General features: G+C 35.8%; 2 protein-coding genes and 1 long non-coding RNA gene across 3 annotated transcripts in view; 2 read left to right on the top strand and 1 right to left on the bottom strand.

Moving 5' to 3' along the window:
• Positions 1 to 1143: 1143 nt before the first annotated feature.
• Positions 1144 to 19611, bottom strand: LOC149901346 (lysozyme-like). Its single transcript, XM_090111621.1, has 4 exons — positions 19455 to 19611; positions 3489 to 3674; positions 2744 to 2817; positions 1144 to 1537 (listed from the first exon to the last, which is right to left on the bottom strand). The coding sequence occupies exons 1-4, from the start codon at positions 19519 to 19521 to the stop codon at positions 1391 to 1393; spliced, it is 474 nt and encodes a 157-aa protein (XP_089967747.1). The 5' UTR covers positions 19522 to 19611; the 3' UTR covers positions 1144 to 1390.
• LOC149901337 (uncharacterized) overlaps positions 10458 to 19772 on the top strand; it is a 197218-nt gene continuing 187903 nt past the window's right edge. Inside the window, exon 1 of the long non-coding RNA XR_016457678.1 lies at positions 10458 to 10925. This is a non-coding gene — a long non-coding RNA (uncharacterized LOC149901337). The remainder of the gene's footprint in view (positions 10926 to 19772) is intronic.
• Positions 12710 to 14414, top strand: LOC149901347 (uncharacterized). The gene has a single exon (XM_090111618.1). It carries the CDS (start codon positions 12788 to 12790, stop codon positions 14207 to 14209), a length of 1422 nt encoding a protein of 473 aa, XP_089967744.1. The 5' UTR covers positions 12710 to 12787; the 3' UTR covers positions 14210 to 14414.

Below are 19772 nucleotides of genomic sequence, written 5' to 3'. Positions count from 1 at the left end.
CTATGTTAGTTATTTACGAAATTATGTGCTAATCTCTGCAATAACGTTCGTGGTAGTTTTCGATACAGGTTTAGTAAATATATAAGACTGCTTCTTCGACAAATAATTCCGGATTTCAGTATTTTTTCGGTTTTTTAGAGAAGCACGTAAGTACATATCAATACACCTTTCATGATAATATTCAAACAGTGTCCTGAGTGCTTCATACGCAGATAATACAATAGGTTCTGTACTATGGAGTATTTCAAGTGTATTTCGGATATTACAATTAGTAGCCGTTGGTATCTGACAAAAAAATATAGAGTTAATTGATAGAGTCGTCTGTCGTGTGTATGTATGCTTAGATCTATAAAAATACGCACCGAATTTTGATGGAGTTTTTTTAATAGATAGAGTTTATCTTACGAAAGGTTTTAGTATATGTAGGTACATAATATAATTTATTTATTTTACGGAATATAATATATCCGTAACACTGCATTAACATGCACCGCAGTTCTTAGCGAATTGTAGTGCCTGTTTGATATTTTTTCAATTGTTTTGAGTTATTGTTTATGACAGACTTAAGATTAAATAAATTTCGAACTGATTAAGACCTATTGGTCTTTGCAAGCTTTCATGCCAATAGGCATTGCTTGTGTAAATATATTGCAGACTAGCGGTCCGCCCCGGCTTCGCCCGTGGTACATATTTCACAATAAAAGGTAGCCTATATGTTCTTACTTCTTTCTCAGGGTCTAAAGATTATCTGTGCCAAATTTTATCAAAATCGGTCCAGTAGTTTATGCGAGAAAACCATACATACATACATACATACAAACCTTTCCTCTTTATAATATTATAGTAAATACCGTCAATCCCTATCGAAGTACATAGTTGAGTATAATAATAATCAGTCAAGTAAAGATATTTAATAGTATATATTTATTAACTTCGTCATTAACTTCTACCAATTTAAATAGCTTTTGTTCTACCAACCATCAGTTATCACTTATCACCTTATTATTGTTTAATGGGGAGGGATAAAATAATAAATACTTGAAGAAGATGGTTATTCTTGTAGACGTATAATTCGTTTGAAGACACAAAAGTTAAATGTATCGCCATTAAGTACAATAAAAGCTTGAATAAATAGAAGTCTACAAAAATATAAGTATTTTAATTTATTTAAAATAATTTTCTTAATAACTAATTACAAATACATTTCTTAAATTTACAGACTCGTATCGCAACAGTCCAATATAATCTCTACATTCATTTTTTTATCATTTAATTTGACACATTATTTTTGGCGCCAATTTTGTTCTTTCTTTTTTATATTGACATGACTATGACCAACTATGACTATAGACTACAGTTCATCTTGTACGATTTTTTGATATGGCAACATTTATCCTTGGTGAGCTGCAACCGCTGCAATACATTGCTGGAACACGTTGACATATTGGAAGGGAAGGTCTCCCTTGCATCCGTAACCTCCCAGTTTGTGGATTGCCATGTAATCGTAGCAGTTAACCACACCGTCGTTGTTACAGTCCTGGAAAATAAACACTTGATTAACGATCAGGAAAATTTTATATCCACGAGATTGTATGCTTGCTTTTTGAATAAATATATTTTACTTATTTTTATTTTATATCGATACAATTTTTTTCGTTGTATTGGATATATTTATGATTATTCCAATAACCTATTTCTTATTTTTTAAGAAGAATAAAAATTGTACTTTCATAAATATTTGTGCCTCATAAGTTGTTTAACTTAATTCAGTATGCTATATTGTTGATTGACATTTTATTTAGGTTTAATAAAAGGTTTCTAGAACCAGGATATGAACTTCATCAGGTATTGAATGAAGTTATAAAAAGTTAAACTGGATTGTTTTTATTTACGCGTGAATCAATTATATTTACAGATGATGTCACTGATCGACTTGTATGCAAATTTCAATGACAATGCCAAGATATGTTAATAATTCTACTGGTTTGTACACACCTACGTTTTCGTACACGGATGTGGGTTATAATTAGGGATTTCCTAAGTTTATTAAGATGAAATAATTATTTAAAAATAGCTCTATGTTGGTATTTGTCATAGCGATGTGGTATTCTGGTAGAATATGTTAATTATCTCTTTGTATCGTTTTATATGTTATTTATTGTTCAGTAGTCATCAGTCACTGGGGAAAGGATTATGTACCTACTTATTTATTTATTTTATTTTACTCTTTAATATAAATGAACAGTCTTAGGTAGGTACTAAAATATACGAAAATAAAAGCAAGCAGCAATTTAATGTATTTTCATAAATCAGGGTAAAATTGCACTGCAATTAGTACCTATCGAATGATGTAATTTCCGTATCACCTCATTGTTTGAGATACCATATTAAGTAAGAGATAATTGATATTACTAAGTAACCATTAATAAGTAATAAAGAATCCATTGTTGTCATACATATATATCCTATATTGATATGCAATTGGCAATATACTTTACATGTAAGCTATGGAGCTCGGCTCTATTTCTTCTGAAAAAAGCTCGATAAAGTTTTAGGCTAAAAAAAGACGTGTGGGACTCTCTCGGGGACTGCCGCGGTAAAGCTATTGCATGCTATGCCTTCAAGCCACACCTCCGCGCCCGTCGGAGTGGGGAGCGTGAGGTTTTTCGTTATTAAATTTCTGGATTCGGTCCCCGCGCTCAAGGCCCGCGATAGAAGCTATACAATAGCTTAATAAGATTACCTGTCCGAAGCGCCTCATGTAGCCCTGGACGGTGAGAGCAGCACACTGAGGATCGTTGGCACAGCTGGCGTAAGCTGGAAAGACATTAGAATAAATTTATTATTATATACTTATTAAAATGTGCATAATGTTTTGCCGGGATGAGAATATTTTAATAAATATAGTAAAATCTAAGCCAAAAAAATATAATCGGCATTGAATTTTAATTTAATTCATTCAACGTTTGTAATTATACTTTTAAGTTAATACGGTTTGCGGTTTTTTGTAAATATAGGAAACAATATACCAGTGACGTAAAATAATAAGTGAGGAAATAATTTGGTATAGAAAATGATGAACCTTGGTACCACCGGTCACCTTCAGTTCATTGCCAAATGTACTGACATTTTCGGTGATAACTTCTGAGAATTTGACCTTTCATATTGGGAATACCTTATCGATACAATTCATTGGAATCACATCTATCTTATTTTCTTTGTACCTATATTTCGGCGTAAACAGGATAAGTATCAAGGTAATAAATGAGTTTATCAGAAATCACATCACATTTGTTCATCTATATGAAATCATGGAGTCAAGACTCGAGCCAATCTTGAAAATCGATCTTTCTGTACTTTTGACTCGATACCCAAATAGTTTAAACGTACATTTCAATCAGCAGTCTTATAATCAAGACATAACATATATGTTTAAAAGCTTTTCAAATACGCATTTATCTTCAGTACGTAAATATGCATAAGCTTACCATCAGGAGAGTCAATGGTGCGTCCAGGTAGAACTGGTTTCCCAGCATCAGCCCAGTACGCCCATGTGATACGGAACAGCCCACACGCGTCTCCATCACACTGTGTGCCTTGCTTGCAACCCGACACCGCCTGGCATATACAGCCAAGGCATACTTCTGTCACTGGGCTCTGGGCTAGTACTTCACCTGTAAAAAATAGATAGTCTATGATTAGTATACAAAAATATTCTCTTTGATTATGGTTTGATTGTTCGGTATGAAGATTTAATTTATATTTGTAAAATAAATAATTCAGCTTGAATAAAAAGCAGCGGCTGACGCATTTTTTTATTGACTCGGTACTAATTGAATTATTTATTATGCAAATTAGATGGCAAATAATATGTATGTACTAAGACAAAGATTCTGCAAAAATGTTAAGAAATATAAAACAAAGGTTATTTTCGTAACGGTTAGTTTAGTTTACTATAGAGAAATCTTACAGCTATATGTGACACCCACATATTATACATAATATATGTAAATAGTTATGTGTATGTATGTATGGTAATAATAACCGCACAACGTGTGAAATGCTGTCCTGGATGGGGTCAAGGTTTGAACCTTGGTCAGATCCGTTTACATTGTTATGAAATTAATCATCAAATTATTGTTTTTGTATGACTTTTCAAGCAATATTTTTCTACATTGATGTGGATATAAATGTCTTAGATTACAAGTAGCCCATTTCGAATATAAATTTTCCTACCCAATATTGATCATTTTACATTATATTTATTTATAATATTATGCTGAACCGGTGAACAGTGAAGAGTATCGATTTTCTTTTGTGTTCGTATCTAGGATATTGTAACTGGGGTCTGGCTATATTCTCAATTACAGTGAAGAAAACATAATAGCATCCGCTTGTTAAAATCACGCTTATTTTGAATATATAACGAAGCGTAAAATTTGTCTTAAATTACGTCTACATCATATTTGTTTTCCGGCAGTTCAATACAGCATAATTATGTGATTGTACCTATACACCGTAACTTTATATGTAGCGTATCCACGTGAAAATTAATTTTAGGTAGAGTGCCTGACCTAAAGTATGATGATTATACATAGTTATATATACTTTGAATAGCGGAAATTATTAAAACGTATTGATTTTAATTTAATGAAAATAAAGATCGATGGAGTAACTACTTAAGTTGGATTAATTTGAGAGGGTTTGCACTATTTTCCTCCTTTGTTATTAATGCGAAATAAATAGAGCAAAAGTTATCGGAAATATGACTAAGTGCAAATGTCGAATGTCATAGACCTTGGTATTTTATATCTTAAATCCTAACATAATGTGATTACCGATAAGATTACTCATTCTATTGATATTTATTAGTTTGAATATAATAAATGAACAATATAAAAGTTAAAATATTAGTTTTTATAAGTAAAGAAGATACATAGTAACTTTCTCTCCAATAGAGTAATAAGCCAACATTTCGTACCTCCTAAAAATATTTAATTATTTTTTCTTAATTGTCTCATTTTATTCTAAAATCTAAATAATTTTTTAGGCAATTTAATAAGCTTTATTTGCTACTTGTACAAAATGCCGTGTGTTGTGGTAAACGCCTTTACCCACACAACAATACCTAGTGTTGCCAACCTAATAAAACAATTTTCAAACTCGAACTTAAAAATGTATTTATTCAATTAGACTTCTTCTAGAAGCACTTTTGAATCGTCATTACATATTTTTAACGTTTACCCCCGATTCGGAAAGCAGTATCTATGGAGAAGAACCGACAAGAAATCCATTCATTCATTGAAGAAATAGGGACTAGGTACATAGTATAAAGAGAACCGGTAGGTATATAGGTATTATATGTGATTTGCTTCCTTTATCACAATTCACATTATTATAAAATGGAGGTAATAAAGCTATTCATTATAAAGATAAAATAAAATTCTCGATGACATTATAAGTTATGACTTCATCGGGGTAACAATAAGATACAACAAAGGAAGTTCCGTTCACGCAGTGCTCGCAAGCGGTCGCGTACTTAATTATTATTCAAAAGTTCATATACGCAAATATAACCTTTAAATCAGTGATAACTGTGAATAAAGTGGCGTGAAACAAGTCGAGAAGTTCTCCGCGGCCCATACTCACTTCTGCGAAACAAGGACAGCTGTCATAATTGCTGTCTCACCCGACTGCCGCTTCAATTGAATTCGAAGGCGATAAATAACACTGACCAGTGTATTCAAAGGATTAAAAACATAATAATATTGTAAACTGAGTTTTACGCAAATCAGTTCTGACGAGAAGTAGACGCTGCCGCAACACCGCGCCAGGGATATTGCAAGACCAGTAGCCCCAATCTACTTTATTTGCGTAAACAGAGGTTACCTGCTATAAAACATCGATTATAGTGAACAAATCGACACGAACTTGAAATTATATGTGAATTTTAAAAATCATCCTATTAATATTTTTTAGAAGACACCGCCGCAACCGCAGCATTCAGATCGGAAGACCGCAATCTAAGGGGATTGTACATTTATTTCAATTAATAATTTGTTTTACAGACCAGTAGCCCCTATTGAAGCTACTGTTTAATTGCTATAAGTGTAATTGTAAATCGGAGAGCATAGGAATATCCCCTATTTATTTACATATATATTTATATATATATATATATATATATATATATATATATATATATATATATATATATATATATATATATATATATTATAAACACACCACAAAGTATTTATTAATATATATATTATTATTTTTTTTTTTCAATATTTTATTAGATTAGGTCAGTTTTTCCCTATTGGGGCAACTGTTAGGTTTCTTGTTTGACTCTTTAGAAATAATTATTGTAAGTATTATAATTATTTTATGACTTTTTATCTTTGACTTTTACTTTTTTGAGAAATAATTATTATATTATTATTTTACACAACTGTCTCCCTATTGGAGCAATTGTTTAGATTAGTGTTATATATACTTTTTTATTTTATTTTTAGGTTAGATCAGTTTTTTCCCTATTGGGGCAACTGTTAGGTTACTTATTTGACCCTTTAGAAATAATTATTCTAAGTATTATAATTATTTTATGACTTTTATCTTTGACTTTTTACTCTTTTGAGACATAATTATTATATTATTATTTTATACAACTGTCTCCCTATTGGAGCAATTGTTTAGATTAGTGTTGTATATAATTTTATTTTATTTATTCCGTGACAATTACATATTGACAATTTACTTATATTATTAGTAATATAACTTTATTTTATTTCTTTAACATTTTTTATTATTATAAGTTCTGACTCAACTCATAACGATGTTCCACACACCCCAAAAACGTATAAGCGACACGAATGACGAGACAACGACTACGACAAGACCTAAGGCATCCGTAGTGCGGAAAAGCATTGACAAACTGGAGGCTCTGAATTCTATCGTTTCACCCCCCACCCGAGAGCCACCAGCTCTGAAAAAGAAACTCAGTAAGAGGCAAGCTGAGGACAAGGAGGGAAGCCCATCTGCAACGACCGCTATAAAAAGCACAAAGTTGATCGAGGGTAAAGCCTGTCTACAAAAAGCAAAAAATCACATAAGGGACTCCCGAAATATGAAAGTAGAAAGGAAAGAGGGACTCATCGTAGCGGTAGACAGACTCTATCAAATAATTAAAGAGTTAGATGCAGAACTCACCAGTGCTAGGGCTGGGAGCGTTGGAAGACAGGGGAGGGACTCTTTACATCCACCCCAGCCGTCCAACGCAAGTCCTACGATATTTGACGACGTACTGGTGAGGAACATGAATTTACAAGAAAGCATGAATGAGAGAATGAAAGAAATGACGAAAAGGATGGAAGAGATGAGCGGAAGTATTAAAGAGAGTGAAGTAAGAATGGAAAAGCTAAGCTCGTTGTTGGAGAGCAATATGACTGTCGCCAAAACGGCAAGTTATGCGGCCGTTGCTTCGAGAGGAGTCGCTGAGCGTCTCCCCGAAACAAGGGCCCTGCATTCGGTCATGGTGTCCTCCAAGGACGAACAAGAAACGGGAGAAGAAGTATTGGAGAAGGTTAGGAAGACTGTGGACGCAAAAGATGGATGGGTAAAAGTGGAAAGAGTAAGAAAGGTGAAAAATAGAAAAGTAGTCGTCGGCTGTGTGAGCGAAGAAGAAAGAGATAAGGTGAAAGAGAGATTGGGAAAGAATGAGGGATTAGTTGTGGAAGAAGTGAAAAACAAGAGCCCTCTTCTGGTCTTCAGGGATGTGATGAAGTGTGACACTGGCGACTTCATCACTGCGCTAAAGAACCAGAATGCAGACATCCTTGAGGGCTTGAAAGGGGATGAGCGAAAGGTTGAAGTAGCGTATGTGATGGGAGCGAGGAACCCCCTCCAGAACCACGTGGTGGTCAGAGCGAGCCCACAGGTATGGAGAAGATGGATGAATGAGAGATACGCCCACATAGGGTTGGGAAGAGTGAAAGTGATGGACCACAGTCCGCTGGTGCAGTGCTCCCGCTGCCTGGGGTATGGGCACACAAAGCGCGTGTGTAGTGAAGAGCAGGTACGATGCAGCCACTGCGCCGGTCCTCATATGAGGACTGAATGCGACAAGTGGCTGCGGGGAGAAGCGCCTCAGTGCATCAATTGCACGAAGGCCAAGAAAGGTAGCGTGAAGCACAGTGCCTTTGACCGCGAATGTGTGGAACGAAAGAGGTGGGACGCTCTAGCCAGGTCGGCGGTAGCGTATTGCTGAGGTTGTCCAAGGTGAGTACTTCCAGTACCGAATATTGCAGGCCAACCTCCAGCGGAGCCAAATCGCCACTAAGGAGCTATTGCTCGAGGCCACCAAGCGTAAGGCCTGCGTAGCGTTACTTCAAGAGCCCTACGTAGGTGGGGCACGGAGTGTGAGGACATACAATGGAGTGAGGGTCTTCCAGAGCGATGGCGAAGGGGGCGGTGTAGTTAAGGCGTGTATTGTGGTACTCGACGACTCACTGGACGTCGAGCTACACGCACGCCTTAGCAACAACAACATTGTTGTGGCCACCCTCAGAACCAAAGCATGGGAGATGATTGTAGTGTCCTTCTACTTCGAGCCCGATAAGCCAGTAGGGCCCTACCTGGACAATCTTATGCGGATAGGAAGAAAGTTAGGTTCCAATAGGATGGTCCTGGGAGGTGATGCGAATGCAAAGAGCCCGTGGTGGGGTGGTGACAAGGAAGACCAGCGAGGTAGGGATGTGTCTGCTGTACTGGAAGCAATGGGTATGCACATACTCAACACCGGGGACATCCCGACATTCGATACCATCAGAGGGGGGAAAAGATACTCCAGCTACGTGGATGTGACAGCATGCTCCGACGATCTGCTGAACCGAGTGGGCGACTGGAGAGTAGAGGAGGGTCTCACGAACTCGGACCACAACGGCATATCATTCGGCATCAGACAACAGAAATCCACAGGCACGAACATAATACGAACTACACGCATATTTAACACACGCAAGGCAAACTGGACTCAGTTTCATGAGAAACTGACCCAGCTGATGTCAGACGGACAATTGACTTCACACGACATAGACACAATACACAGCACACAACAAATAGACGAGGTAATAGACAGATACACACAAGCAATCACACACACATGCAGAGACACAATGCCGACCAAAAAACACACACAGAAATACACCTTGTCGTGGTGGAATGATGAGCTCGCGCAGATGAAAAAGGAAGTTGCCACGAGGAGACGCAGGATCCGCAACGCAGCACCTGTACGCAGAGACCGCGTTGTTGGATTGTATTTGGAACAAAAGGAGAAGTATGAAAAGGCGGTGAAAGATGCGCAATGTGAGAGCTGGAAGGAGTTTTGCCGGAAACAGGATAGGGAGGGGGTCTGGGAGGGCATCTACAGGGTGCTGAACAGGGCCACAGGGAGAGTGGAGGATCTGCCCCTTACGAGGGGCGGTGAAACCCTCAATGCCCGAAGCTCTGCGGAACTGTTGGCGGAGACCTTCTACCCCGTGGACCTGGAGAGTGGTGAAAGTGAAGAGCATCGTTTGACGCGCCGGCGGGCGAAGTCCTTGGACACCGAACTGCCGATGGGTCCGGACGATCCTCCTTTCATCATGGAGGAGTTGAAGGGAGCCGTTAGGTCCTTCAATCCCAAGAAGGCCCCCGGGGCGGATGGCCTCACGGCCGACATCTGCCAGCACGCTGTAGATTGTAACCCGGAGTGGTTCCTTGCGCTGTTGAACAAGTGCCTCACTGTCGCCTACTTCCCCAAACAGTGGAAGTGGGCGACTGTGGTGGTCCTGAGAAAGCCGGGCAAGGAATCATACCGGGTACCGAAAGCCTATCGACCGATCGGTCTCTTACCTGTTCTCGGCAAAATCTTCGAAAAGATGTTGGTCGCCCGACTCAGGTTCTACTTGCTGCCCAAAATAAGCCCCCATCAGTATGGTTTCATGCCACAGAGGAGCACCGAGGACGCCCTCTATAGACTAGTGAACCATATCAGAAATAAGAGGGAGGAGAAGAAGATTTCTGTTGTGGTTTCGCTGGACATAGAGGGAGCTTTCGACAGCGCCTGGTGGCCAGCCATAAAGGTGCGGTTGGCCGAAGTTGGGTATACGGTGAACTTGAGGCGGGTGATTAGCAGCTACCTGAGTGAAAGGGGAGTGAATGTAAGGTATGCAGGTGTGGAAGTGAGTAGGGAAACCAATAAGGGGTGCGTACAGGGGTCCATAGGTGGACCGCTCCTGTGGGACCTCTTGTTGGATCCCCTGCTGTGGATGTTAGAGGAGATGAAAGTGTTCTGTCAGGCGTTTGCCGACGACATAGTGTTAGTGTTTGATGGAGATACGGGTTTAGAAATAGAGGTCAAGGCAAACCGCATATTAGGAATAATTGACGAATGGGGCAATTGCATGCAATGCATGGCGACCCTGCCAGTGCTGCCTCGCGGCAGTACTGAGCTATGGATCATTTTTGAAAAATAATATTTTAAAAGTTAAAATTTAAACAAATAATTTTTATGCGTATTCGCAAATCGCAATGTACCGGATAGAAAATTTATCAATATAATAAAAAAAATCGACGAACGTGAATATGGAAATTAAGAACATAATTTATTTGACGAAGAAAGTTTTTTAAAGCAAAAAAAAACTGGAAATTTGGAACATCGTCAATATTTATGAAGAAAATTGTTAAACGAAAATGGAGATTTGGAAGGATACAGCCGGAGCCGGGAGATCAGCCAGTGTGAATAGCAGACATTTTCCCAAATTGACCAGAATCCCGAATGTCCCGAAATTCAAGTGACGACGGAATAAAAGTTTAATTTCGTGAAAAAAAAAAGCTAAAAGTGAAATTTAAAGTTCAAGCAGTGTATTTTACATTAACGTAAGGTAACGAATTATTTTAGTTAAAATATGTTTTTTTTTTGTCAAAAACCATTATTATGTTATATTTATTATACATAAATTTAGCTATGCTATGTATAATCAAAGTACTTAGTAACAGATAATTCTATTAGTTCATTGTTTGTTTTATAAAGCGCTACCAAATAGGGAAATGGTATGCAGCGTCTGTAATTTCGTCTCATATTTCGTGCTACCGTGCTAACTAGGTAGTCACAATGCATCGTTCTGTGCATTTTATAAAATGTTCGTAATGAAATACGATCTTGTCAATTCAATTGAGTGTGAAACTTTAATTTTTTTTAATTAACATTTTGGATTCGGAGGGTCACACTAATTTCATAAATAATGATTATAATGAAACTTATAAGATTTCAATATTTAAAACATGATTTAAAGAGACTAAAGTAGAAGTGTATTCTTATTTGATTAAATGAATTAACATGATAAATATCTAATGATATTTGTGAAGAATAGAAGAAGAGAAAAAGTAAATATTTGTCGTTGTATGAATACAAAAAAAATTACTCAGATTGTTTTTTTTTATTAGGATATAGACGGAATCTTAGCTTGATCACCTAAGTTTTTTCTTTTATATTCCTATAATAATGTGACATTGAATTACTCGAAGAAATAAGAATTAATATTGTATGAAAAATAAAAATAAATTAATATGTAAGCCTGAGAGCTACAATTGAAAAGTGAAATGATATGATTTATTGTTAGAAACAAGGTACACCAGGATACAAGACAGGCACGAATCCTTGTAATTCTGATCATGATTAGGTCGAGCTACCACTCGTGAAGATAACTTGGACACATGGTATGAATAAAGGTATGAAATATATTATGATAATGTAATGATGTGTTAAAAGAACTGCCTGAATTAATGTTAATGTTATAAATAAATAAATATATTTCTTGTATTATTGAATATAATAAGATGAATAATATAAGACACGACGGTGTTATTAATTATAATTATGAGGGAAGATTACCCTAAATGAAATTGTGTATCTTGATATTGTTGTACGTATGAGGAATCAGGAAGTACATAAAGAATAAAATATATGAAGAAAATTGAATACAGATAATGAATATTATGTCGTTTCTAAGTATGATGTGTAAACTGTAAGCACATAAATAAACGTATTCTATGAGAATATATTGTAAGATTTATTGAAAGATAATTATTATTTTACTCGGATATGACTATTAATTAATTACGGTATGTGACATTTTTAAATACGGATATGACGATAAAATATTTCCTAATATTGTATAATTTTTCCATTATTTTCGTACATGAAAAGTTAATTAAAATTATTTGTTTTAATCTATTAGTATTAGTTACTATGTAGTGTGTAAGCCAATGTGTAATCGTGTAGAATGTTCTTTTTTGGAGTTTTAAAAATAAGTACTTAGTAATAAGTGGAAATCCATGCTATTGTTTCAATTTTAATTTTGATTTTATTTACTCGTTTATATGATAGGTATTAAGATATGTAACCAAAAACGAAGAAAAAATTTGCATTATATTCAGCTAAAAAAAAATGTTAATAAATTACTATTTTTTTTTTATTTTCTATGAGGGGAGATGTAGTGTGTAACGTATCATGTATGTTTTGTATGTGTGCGTCATACTATATAGTCCTAAGGTTCTACAGTTTAAGAGGAGTTGTGCACTTGTAATAACAGTTGTGAATACATTATTATACACCCTACAGTCTAGTAAAGTGTTTCATTACCACAAGCCATTGCATGTCAAAAATAAGCTGAAATTCGCGCCACATAAGACATGTGCCCTGCTCTCGACACGAAAACTAAAATATGACAAGCCACGACTTACAATGGGTAGTGTGGACATCCAGTATTACGATAATATTAAGATACTGGGCCTTATTATTGACGGCGGCCTGACGTTCAACGACCATGTCGGGAGCGTTTGCAAGAAGGCAATCGCCCGCTACAAGTTGTTAGCGAGAGCAGCCAGAGTAAGTTGGGGGCTTAACCCCCAAGTAGTTAAGACCATATATATCGCCGTTATAGAACCGACTATCTTGTATGCATCAGCAGCGTGGGCACCCACAGCGGAAAAGATGGGGGTCCAAAAGAGGCTTAACACCGTTCAACGGGGTTTTGCCCAGAAGATCTGCAGAGCATATCGGACTGTCTCCCTGAACTCTGCGATGCTGCTGGCTGGGATTCTCCCTCTTGATCTCAGGATACTCGAAGCTTCGAGGCTTTATGAGATCGGGAGGGGTGTGTCGCACCCGGCGGTGTTGAGGGACAGGGAGGTGGAACGAATGGCACCCGCGATTGAGGACCCACATCCGGCAGAGCAGGTAGAGCTGGGGTTCGGCTTGGTAGATGAGGACACCTATGCCGACGTGGTTGACAGCCACGTCCACAGGGTCTATACGGACGGCAGCAAGATTGAGGGTCGCGTCGGAGCCGCCCTTTCCGTATGGAAAGGTGAGGCCGAGACAAAGGCCGTTAAGCTTGCGTTGCCACCGTATTGTACCGTCTATCAGGCTGAGCTCCTAGCGCTCAAAAGAGCAGTAGACATAGCCTGCAAGAGCGGAGCGGCAAAGGTCGGTGTCTTTAGCGACTCCAGATCGGCGCTCCAGGCGGTTACCCTGAGTTCCCGTCATCCCCTGGCTGTGCAAACACGGGCGGCCCTCCGAAATGCTGCATTGCAGAGGCGGGAGGTCTCCCTGTTTTGGATTAAGGCGCACGCAGGGCTTAGGGGGAACGAAAGGGCAGACGAGTTAGCCAAGGAGGCCGCTCTGGGGTTGAGGAAGAAACCGGATTACGATCTGTGTCCTGTTTCATTCGTCAAGCGTATTTTGAGACAGGATACGATCAGCGAATGGGATAGGAGATACGATGTAGGAGGAACGGCTGGAGTCACGAAGCTCTTTTTCCCAAGCGCTGCTGCTGCATACAAGGTAGTCGGGAAAATAGACATCACACACCACACCACACAAGTACTGACTGGTCACGGCGGATTCGCCTTCTACTTGAACAGATTCAAGCTGAAGGAGAATCCGTCGTGTCTATGTCAGCCCGGAGTAGAGGAGACGGTTCCTCACCTGTTACTCGAGTGCCCGATTTTTGCAAGCAATAGATATGCTATTGAGCAAAAATTGGGCATGGCGATGACGGGTGAGAATCTGCCTTCCGCCCTGGGGGACAAGTGTAGGGATACTTTCTTTAAATATTGTAAATATATTGTAGAAGTAGTCAATAAGCGTAACAATGGCGTGTGATGTGATTCTGTGATATTAGTATTAGGATAGTTTCAATTTTGTAGCATTTATTTTATTTACCCAGTATTTTAATATCTTTGACTTTGTATTTGTAATATTTTTAATTTAGTAATAATTTTATTTTTAATTTATTATGTGGCTGAAAATTATGTATTTGTAAACAAATAAAAAATGAAAATAATGTCTCTGGACAATATTCCAGAGGTGGCGCGAACACCCTGTGATGACGGGTGCCTTATAAAAAAAAAAAAAAAAAAAAAAAAAGATACAACAAAGATACTCAAGTTGTGTTTAAACTGTATTTAATATCGTAATAAGGAGACCGGAAACAATATATTTCCACGTAAATGCTAGATGATTTAACGTCGAAGGCCTAATAGGTTCTTGGATCAAGCCCAGACAGATCCGTAATGATTCATTGTAATTTACTCCACAATTGCTTAGAATCGTATGGAGATTTAGATAATTCGAATAATTGCTTATTATGGGTTGTTACCGTTTCCACAGTGTATCCGGGTTTTACATATTATTACTATTTTCATACACCTCTGGTTGAAATTATTGGCTAGCATCATATAAAATTAAGAAGAGCTTCACTTTTGAATGCCCATTTTTTAGTGTATAACATGGGCGTAGCCACGGTGGGGTTGGTATAAAGATGGAAATTATATTACGTATATCCTGTGATATTACGTAGAATCAAATTAATTTAGCACTTTTTGTCATTTTAGAACAACGGATGAAGCACAGTTGACAGATATATACTACGTACATACAGTTAGGAAACTAAGCCCCCCCCATGAAATTATGACGTATAGCTATAGGGCTGTTACTTTTTGATATTTAACCGACTTGAAAAATAAAGGAGAAGGTTATCAATTCGGCCTGTATATTTCTGTTTGCTTTTTTTCACAGTTGATTTTGTGGTAATTTGGAGATTAAAACCCGTTAAAATACAAAAATGGTGTAGCCTAAATATGAATTTACAAGAAGAAACAATCCGAATTAATACAGCTTGTAAAAGTAAATACGTTTTTATCAGTGCTATATTTCGAAATCTAGTTTTGTTATGGACGCCGAAGGCTATTTAATGTACCTAAATTATTTATAATGCTTGATATTTGATGCTTGATGCTTGATGCTTGATGCTTGATATTTAATGTACCTAAATTATTTATAATGCTTGATATTTTACATATATTCAATAATTATTTTAAACCAGAATTTACAATACTTGTATGTAGGTATACCTACTAAATTATTTTTAAAACGATAAATTAAATTAAATTAAAAAACACAAAATATGCAAAAATAAATTAAAATTATTATTATACGAGCATAGAACCTCTACCTTTTTGTTTTAGGAAGAAAAAGAAAATAGTTTGACAGGCTTGTGCTTGACAAAGTGGAGACGCCACGTATCGATAAAAATACAATAATTATAATATCTATCTTTTTCTTCCCTAATATTTACGTAATTATGCACATAAATTTAAACAAGATTTTTTTAAGGTTTCCTTTTTAGGGTTCCGTAGCCAAAATGGCAAAAACGGAACCCTTATAGTTTCGTCATGTCCGTCTGTCCGTCTGTCCGTCTGTCCGTCTGTCACAGCCGATTTACTCGGAAACTATAAGTACTACAGTGATGAAATTTGATGGGAATATGTGTTGTATGAACCGCTACAAAAATATGACACTAAATAGTAAAAAAAAGAATTGGGGGTGGGGCCCCCCATACATGTAACTGAGGGATGAAATTTTTTTTTTCGATGTACATACCCGTGTGGGGTATCAATGGAAAGGTCTTTTAAAATGATATAAAGTTTTCTAAAAAACATTTTTCTTAAAGTGAACGGTTTTTGAGATATCAGCTCTCAAAGTCGTAAAAAGTATGTCCCCCCCCCTCTATTTTTATAACTACGGGGTATAAAATTCTAAAAAAAATAGAGGTGATGCATGCTAATTAACTCTTTCAACGATTTTTGGTTTGATCAAAGTATCTCTTATAGTTTTTGAGATAGGTTGATTTAACTGTAATTTATTATATTTGCTGCTACGGAACCCTTTGTGCGCGAGCCCGACTCGCACTTGGCCGGTTTTATTTTATATTTTCGTGCTCTTCTAGATTGCGTAAAAAATAGATGCGATCTTTAAACAGACTGGACTCCTAATAGGTACTATTTGTAGCTATCATTTTGATAGAAAATATGTCAACATAATATAAAACTCATACTTACTGCCATATCTATAGAAATTAAAAAATAGTCTCTTTTTAACTTGTAGTCAGATATGGTATTTACAAATATATTTATTGAAAGGGCTACAAACTGAAACAATCGATATTTATTTAATGTGAATTGACATCACTTTAAACTTTTTTCCATACTATATTCAAAATCTGTGGATGTGTCACCCGCTACTATCGATCCCCCTCAATACCCTTGTAAACACGCTTGATGGGGGGGGAGCCATTTCGAACATTTTGTATGAAGTTTCCTTACTGTATGTATCTGTATATTGTGGATGAAGGCTCCTCCTTGATCTTCTTAAGAAGGTTGAATATAAGAACTTCCGATGATCTTACTCATAAAATAATTGTTAATTAATTTTATCTAGATTAGCTGATAATCTACACAAAAGTTAGCTAAATGAATATTTTTCATAATAATGAATTTCAATATTAAAGTATTGAATATGTCTCACTTTTGTGTATTGCAATATCGATAATATAATAACAATATTTGTTGTTATTATATCCACTAGTGCAACACAGCTTAAAAAATTATTAAGATTAAGTAATTCTTAAATACGGGTATTGAGCATATTCAAGAGCGAATAATAAGTAATGAATCCTGAATAGAATATAATATGCAGGTCTGTATTTCGACTTGACTCTACAATCAAGGATTCAAATTTTAATTCAACTTTTGAAGCAAATAGAAAACTATGATAACATATTCACAAATAACTGTTGTATTGTATTAAGATTGTATATTTTAAGATGTTTACGGCCACCCATTAAAACCTTGTGTTTAAAGATTTTTGAGAACATATCCTCAACGTAACGAATAAATCCCGTTACAAAAAGGATTTAATGCCTGATTTAAAAAATAAAAGTAACTGACTTATCACCCGATAGTGTTACCACCGTCATAAATCAAGCTTTATGACAGCTAAAGTTAATTGGATGGCGCGAAAAAATATCCTCCATGTAATGACTTGAAATATTATAATATTTTGTCCTGTATAAAAGCTAGGATAGCAAAATACCCTTAATATGATTGGCGCCAAAAGGAATCCTGTTAATAACAGCTTGAGCCTTATTCCCAGCTATGAAAAAAGAAAAACTAAAGTCATCGCTCTGCTATTTTTCTAGCTAGTTTCCTAGAGTACGTCGTGTCAAAGCTTGGCATGTCACCTGACGAGTTAGGGCATATAGAAAAGGACCGGTTGAACACGGATCAAGACGAAACCTACATAATATTAAAATGGTATAGCTACTAACGAGGTGTATTAAATTACATATACCTAAACGTTTTTCTTCGGCTACTAATAAATAAAGTTTATGAGTCGAAGATTGCGACCTTTTTTAAATCCAATCTTTCAGGAACTTAAAAAATTAAAATTATAAGGGTAGGCTGTAAGAGGAGGAAGTTTGAATTAGCTGTGGAAAACAGTTAAAAGAAATAAGGGTTTCCAATGTTTTCGATTATTTTTATGAATGAGACTATTATTAAAATAGGATAACTTTATACACAATATGTAGCATCGGTTATATTATTTTATCAATGGATAACGGTTAAACGGAATCGAAGAACTTTTGCATTCAGATGGATCACGACTGAATTATAAAATTGGACTTTTTGCATCTCTAATAGAGTTGTAGAGACATTATCAAATTACTATAGTTAAACATTTTTATTGTGATCTTTATGTAGGTACGTGTATTATTAGGTGCTAAGCCCATATTTTCTTATTTATTTGTATGAAAAGTTAAGTTCCTAAAAGTTACATACCTATACATATTTTTAGAGATTCTAGAAACATTTCGATGTTGGCCAGAGTTCACTGTGGACATAAACATGAATGAAATATTACTTGCTTATGTAACACGTCATCAATATAACCTTCATATACCTGTACCAATTGAATCATCTTGGACTTGACACAGATATGCTGTGGGATATTTATCGTTTTTGATTTAAATAAAATGTCGTTTTGTTCCTGCATTGTGTTTACAAATTTATAGAAATGCATAACATACGTGATACCTCTAATAAATTCTAGAACGCACTTTATTTGAATTATTCAGGATAGTTTGAACTGTAGTAACTATAGTGTAGTGTTCACAATTTGGGATCAAAAATATTATATGTATACCTACAGTTCCTTGTACTTATCTTTTTTAGTTATTATTTGGATATGTTTCATTTTTTGCGTCACACTCTTTCGTCGAATTAATGTTTTTTTCCTTCCTTTTAATTTAAAAATTCAAAGGTATCATAATAAATTGTGACTTGTGAGTAGTCGCTGTTCTTATAGTCATTGATAATTGACTATCTACTAATGATTGTTACAGTTTGTTTCTTAAAAGATAATTATTATTTTATTATCAATATCCGTAATAATTAAGGATGGGTTTAATAGCAGTTCTTTTAATTAAGATTTAATTGCTGGTAGTGTAATGTAATTAACATCTATAATGGTAAAATTATACTATGAATTGTTTGTAATATTGCATGAACTGTTATTGATACCTAATAGTTTTTATATTGTCCATGGATTAAATTGCAACAATATAGCATTTTTTATTGATTTTTAAAGAAGGTACCTTGTAATAGTAGAATTATGAGTATTCCTAAAGTTTGAATAAGTATATAAAAAAATACAGATCAGCTCTTGAATTTTGTATTTATTTAATTGGTTCAAATTAAATAAGTAATTATCCAGCAACGAAGTTTGATTTGGAACTTCGAATATAAGGCTAGCAATTACTGGAAATACACTTTTTGTTTGGTATCTTAATGCTATCATGATATTATTGATATGCTGGCATTGTTATTTTATATTTATAAACAAGTTTATTGATCTAGGCTTGCTTGGCTTTGACCTGCACTGTGTGTATATTTTGATAAGGGGATTTATCAACAGAGATGTATTTTTCGTATATATACATATATGCAAAATTTATTTTTTATTTATATATAAACATGAATAGTTTGAATTTTTTTATAACGTTACTAACCGACATCAGCTGCACAGGCGCCGACCAGCATCAACAAGGCACTGAACTTGATTAAGGCTGAAGCCATTTTGGAAAAAAAAACTTATAAATAATTTTAATAAATAGTAAAGCGTCAGATGCTCACGCGCACTTCTTTCGACTGACATTGGTTGTGGCCTTTAGTCAGCTTATATGGACGTTTGGACATTGAATCACCGGGTTCCGTAAATAAATGTTAGGTTTTATTTTTTTATTTATATCCCAATGTAAATAAAGATTGGAATTTTATGGTTTGCTCGTTATTTTCAGGTGGAACGACCTAACTTATTTTGTTGCTAA

The sequence above is a fragment of the Colias eurytheme genome, chromosome 17, assembly GCF_061535395.1.
Source record: "Colias eurytheme isolate Ceu_HAF_F1 chromosome 17, ilColEury1 Martin Lab GWU primary, whole genome shotgun sequence".
Taxonomy (NCBI): Eukaryota; Metazoa; Arthropoda; class Insecta; order Lepidoptera; family Pieridae; genus Colias; species Colias eurytheme.
Note: the sequence above shows the minus strand (reverse complement) of the source record. Positions and strands in the feature narration are given on the sequence as shown.

Bases quoted from the DNA above. Each gene is read 5' to 3' on its own strand.
- LOC149901346 (XM_090111621.1), bottom strand. From the start codon at position 19,521: ATGGCTTCAGCCTTAATCAAGTTCAGTGCCTTGTTGATGCTGGTCGGC. The intron at 3,675-19,454 runs GTTAGTAACGTT...TATTTTTTACAG, and splicing joins CGCCTGTGCAGCTGATGTCG to GTGAAGTACTAGCCCAGAGC. The intron at 1,538-2,743 runs GTAATCTTATTA...TTTATTTTCCAG, and splicing joins ACATGAGGCGCTTCGGACAG to GACTGTAACAACGACGGTGT.
- LOC149901347 (XM_090111618.1), top strand. From the start codon at position 12,788: ATGGGTAGTGTGGACATCCAGTATTACGATAATATTAAGATACTGGGC.